The sequence below is a fragment of the Wasmannia auropunctata genome, unplaced genomic scaffold (genome assembly GCF_000956235.1).
Source record: "Wasmannia auropunctata unplaced genomic scaffold, wasmannia.A_1.0 LD335475.1, whole genome shotgun sequence".
Classification (NCBI taxonomy): domain Eukaryota; kingdom Metazoa; phylum Arthropoda; class Insecta; order Hymenoptera; family Formicidae; genus Wasmannia; species Wasmannia auropunctata.
Window position 1 is genome coordinate 92751 of NW_012027415.1, and position 5092 is coordinate 97842.

Here is a 5092-nt window from a genome sequence, read left to right on the forward strand (position 1 = left end):
TAACAGTTTTAAAAATTAAACTTAGTTAAGATACAAGTTAATTTATAATTAAATTAAAAGTTAAATTAATAAAAAAGCAATTGAAAAGTTAAAGTTAAATTTTTCCACTTTAGGGTTTCTAAATAAAGTTTCTAAATAAAGTGTATGTTGTTATACTTATTTCCGTCGAGCCACAGAAAAAAAAAACGATTTCGAGGGACTTCTTCCGACATGATTCAATGCATAGAAGGTCCACGAACAGCGATTCCTTCCCGTGGCCAGACTATATTTATTATATAACAACCTGCCTTGATGTGCGTTTTTAAATTCGAATTTGAAGACATCAACGCAGATATATATTTTTCTTGGATTTACATAAGAAGCACTAAAAATGTAACTTTAAGGAAGTTAAATCAAAAGTTAATAATTACTGATAAAATGTAACTAAATTAAGTTAATATTATTTAAGTTTTTAACTTAAGTTTTATCTTTTTAAATAATAAAAACCTAATAAGACTCCCAGAATAAAAAATACAATAGGTAACTAAGGCAGATGGTAATCGGCGCAGTTATTATAGTACGCAATATATTTCATTAATATAAAATCTCCTTAATTCTAATAGTCAGATGTTTCAAAATTTGAGGATATACACCTACACCATGCAGCCCTTCAACTGCATGGACAGCTATTGGAGGTACTGATAATTGCTTTTTCACTCATTTGGCGGGGAAGAATGCATAAAAAAAGAAAATAAGAGCGGAAGTTGCAATTCATTATTGTTGATCGTCACTGATGAAGATGGCTAAAAATGATAGCCGAAACGTCTGACTATATTAGAATAAAGGAGATTTTATATATTAATGAAATATATTGCGTACTAATAACTGCGCCGATTTTTATCTGCCTTAGTTACCTATTGTATTTTTATCTTTTCAACTAGGCGTTACCCAACCCCGAATGCAGGGCTTTATGGAAAACCGACGAACCCTTCGCACCCCAACTCAACGTATTAATAATATCTTATTAATAATATCTTACAAATCCTTGGCAATAAGGTCGGCGTGCGGACGGTAGACCTTGTTATTGTTACATATGGTGACGGCCGGAAAGGGCACGTTCCATATCGGATTTGACGTGTAAATGGTCGTCACTATGGGATTGTTCGAGTAATTCGCCCACAGGCGCAGCATCAGTATGACGCAGAACACGATGGACGATATGCAAACCTGATATTACGAAAAAAAAAAACAATTACGTTTCCCGGACGGATATTACCGCTCGCTGTTCAATCTTACGCTTTATGAAATCATCATTTATACGGTCCTCACCACGAACCAGAGGACACTCTCGATTATCGACGATCCGCCCATGCTTATGTAACGAAAACCATGCAGATTCGTATTGTCGCAATAGACGTAAAACCACCCAAGGTACTTTTTCACCCGCACGTATGCCAGGCACGTGCGATATCCTATATCACGACATCCACAGGATATTGATTTGTTTGACACGCCGAATAGTGAGAGATTAAGTAATTACACAGGGTTGCCACAAACTCTTCATTCTAAAATTTCGTGATTTTCCCTGACTTGCAATAATATTAAAAAATTTGTTTGTATGTTCGTTTGATTTGAAAACCGTTAAATACTTTGTTGAGAGAGCAATTTGACATAGCAAAATGTAAATTACTGTTGTTGACATTGCTTGCACTTAATATTGTTAAGTTGCTAATATTTCCTTATCTTTTTCTTACAATACAAGAAACATGTAAATATAGATTCTTTTTGATCCTGTTTGATAAATTTGAAAAGGATAAATTGTGGTCTAGGTTTAAAAATGGAGTTAAAGTTAGAAATAAGAATGTTTATAGAATTTGAATTTTTTAGGGATAATTTAATAATTTATTGATAGCGGAGTTTATTTATTTAGGAAGATATATTAAGGAGTTAAGAAAAAATTAATTAGAATATAGATAAGTAAAGTTATAATGATAATATTAGTATAAATAAGATAAATAGATTATTTAAAAATAATGGATTATATTAATTTTAAAAATTCGGCAAATTAGAGTTTAACTGTTTAATAAAAACATAGTTTTTTGATTATAACTTAAAATATGTCTATGCTCTATGAGTCTAATCTGCTCTATGAGTAGTATAACTTAAATGGCTGCAGTATTTTGACTGTACCTACAAAGGTAGCATAATCAATTGCTTTTTAATTGAAAACTTGAATGAAAGAAAGGATGAAATTTTAATTATTTTGGAATCTCCGACTTGCTATTATACAAAGATTTACAAACTTGAAAGAAGAATTACAAAAATATGAAGTCAATTTTAATTTTATTAATTTGTTCACAAGTAACACAAGAAACTTACAAGTTAAAAAAAACAGTTTTAAATAAATTTAAAATTTCAACAAAAAAAATAGTAGACAGGTTGAAAATTCTAATGCTCTTAATAAAGCTTTTTAAACCTCTATTAAAAAGAGAATTTACATTAGCTAACAAAACTATATAAGTGTGTAATATACACATATTAAACTTCTTTAAATTTAAGAATTTTAATTTTCCAGAAAATTTTGTAAAGTTCCTTGACTTTTCCCTAATTTCGTTTTATGGCAACTCTGTTACAGATACCGATACTGATAAACATTAATAAGCAATATTAATTAGATAATAAATTAAAATAATACAGATGTCTCACCGTGTCTTACGCGGTCGAGTTTGGATTTCTTATTCCAGCGTGCCTTCATGTTTCCTGAACGCTATCGCGTTAATGCTTATATGAAAAACAAACTGGCGCACGCCAGGGGAACGCCGCCGAATGACTAGATATATATTGCCGGACGCGTACTGTAATTTCTTCGGCCAGCGGCCACTCTTCATTTCCGGCCCGATCGCTGCGTGTCATTCAATTTTCTACCAATATCCCTAAGTAAATTTGATGGAATGTCCATTAAAGTCCCGGTAATGTTCATACCTGAACGTCCACTCTATTTCGATTATCCGCTCGCGAAGGTCGCGTATTATTTATTTACCCCGGTATCCCACGGTGTGAAACTCTATAATTTAAGATTCATAATCGACTAATTTTCCGATAAGTACTTGAGAAAAATTACCCCTTTTCAAAGGTGACAAATTTTTTTTTCCATAATTATATATTTGTGCAAGTCCAAAGTACTTTACACACTTGTCGCAATTCTAATAAGAGTCCGGCTAATTTGCCGCTAAGTAATTGGAACATGCGCGGCTATTACTCTTCTTAAAAGCGTGACGTTTGACAAATTTCGTACGTTCAGATATATTGTCGGTTACAAATTCAACACGCAAAGCATTTTATCAATTTTGACAAGAGTTATTTTTACTTACAAAAAAAAAAACTTTCAGTTGGTTTCCTATTTGCAAGAATTATTAATATTCATCATGCCGGGGGATAGGAAAATCGTGATGGGAAATGTCGAGAGGCAGGTACGAGTTTTTAAAAGCCAGCCGATTTCACGGCTGACTTGGCGAGATAAAAATAAGGACGCTTCTCCTTTGTACTAACTTTTATTTGACAAATAAAAAGTATCCGTTACAAATAATTGTAAACTGTTTTTATCTTATACAGTACACGTAAACGTGATACGTACGAGTGTATAGCGCTCTCTCTCTCTCTCTCTCTCACTCTCTCTCCCATTTTTTGTTGTAATCATACGTTATATCTCTTTCAACCCTCTCGCGATTACCAAAAGCTCAGTTGCAACAAACCGGTTTATCTGTCGGGCGTATATCGATACTCTTTTTTTCTCCACACGCACTCGAGACACGCACACACACGCACGTGCCTATACACGCATCCTCACGCACTGTCCATTCATTCACGCGTGCTTCATATACGGCCTCGCCGTAGTGAAATGGGTTATAGTTAACAAGTGTATGTAATGTGTTATTTGTGTTTGACGAAAAAAATGCATAACACGCGGACGAAGCTGCGCGCGGTACAGTATTTTGATTCATTTCAACGTAGTTTCTTTTTGTTTTTGTTTCATTTGCGGTCTCTCATTCGCACGTCTGTTCGAGCAAGGGAAATCGCGCGACTCCCTTGCGGACCTCGGCGGGTTCGCGGGTGGACGATTCCGCGGCGCTGTTCACAGATCGACACATATTGTCACGACATTTTCTTTAACGTTGAAACAATATTACTTGATCTCTCCAATAATCGAAAAAATAAATATGTACAAAAAAAAACAATATCTAACGTGAGCGTCGCGCTAAGAAAAGAACGTAGTCTTCTTTCGGTGCTCGAATTTGAACAATGATGTGGGTGCGCGAGATCTCGCACCAGAATCGAAAAGTAATTAACAAAGGGGGATAAAAAAAAAGAATTAAGAAACAACGTGATGACGGGCAATCGCGCTCGTTCCTCTGTGAACAGCCGATCGGGGAATCGCTTGTCGCGAGAATAACGTGAGATCTCTCCAAATCTGTGAAGCCCATCGAGCGCGCGCGCGCGCGCGAATTTACATACGAATCGTGACTTCACTTGACATTTAACGTGCCGAGCGTATTATTGGCCCGGGGCTCCTTTTGTGTATACGTATGCAAATCCACGCGCGAGACGATCCCGAAAAGTGTAAGCGGACTGCGAAAATGCGTCATCTATGCTCTGCCTACTACTGGTTGGTACAACTCTGTATAATGGACACCAAGTCCACGGTCAAGATGCTTAAAAATGCCCTTTTGTAGGCACCCTGATTAGGGGTGACGACTACTGACCAGACTAAAATGTACTTTCAAGAGGGGGGGGGGGCGTTGGAGAAGGGGAGGAGAAAGAGAGAGAGAGAGAGAGAAAGAGAGGAGAGAGGAAAGGGTGTTACGAGTTAATTCGGGGCTGACCATCGGTACGCGGGGAAAATTGGAAACGGCGATTAGAAATGTCATTACGTTGACCATACCACATATCCTTCTCTTTTTTTTTGTCTTCTCATCCGTCGAAAAGGTTGTACTGGCTTATTGTAGTGACCGGCATACAACACGATACAATTCAACCCTCCAACAAGTGCGGGTTCAAAAGGGGTGACATCACGTCCGGGCGCACTCGCTCGAGTGTTAAATCGACTTATCCCGGG

The 5092-nt window shown here is 36.5% G+C and overlaps 1 protein-coding gene across 1 annotated transcript in view; it reads right to left on the reverse strand.

Moving 5' to 3' along the window:
- The window catches only part of LOC105456950 (pickpocket protein 28-like), a 7354-nt gene extending 4620 nt beyond the window's left edge, over positions 1-2734 (reverse strand). Inside the window, exons 1-4 of the mRNA XM_011701343.1 lie at positions 2686-2734; positions 1309-1451; positions 1019-1206; positions 355-364 (exon numbers count right to left, since the gene is read on the reverse strand). Coding sequence (XP_011699645.1) covers positions 355-364; positions 1019-1206; positions 1309-1451; positions 2686-2734 — 390 coding nt within the window. The remainder of the gene's footprint in view (positions 1-354; positions 365-1018; positions 1207-1308; positions 1452-2685) is intronic.
- Between the last annotated feature and the right edge of the window lie 2358 nt (positions 2735-5092).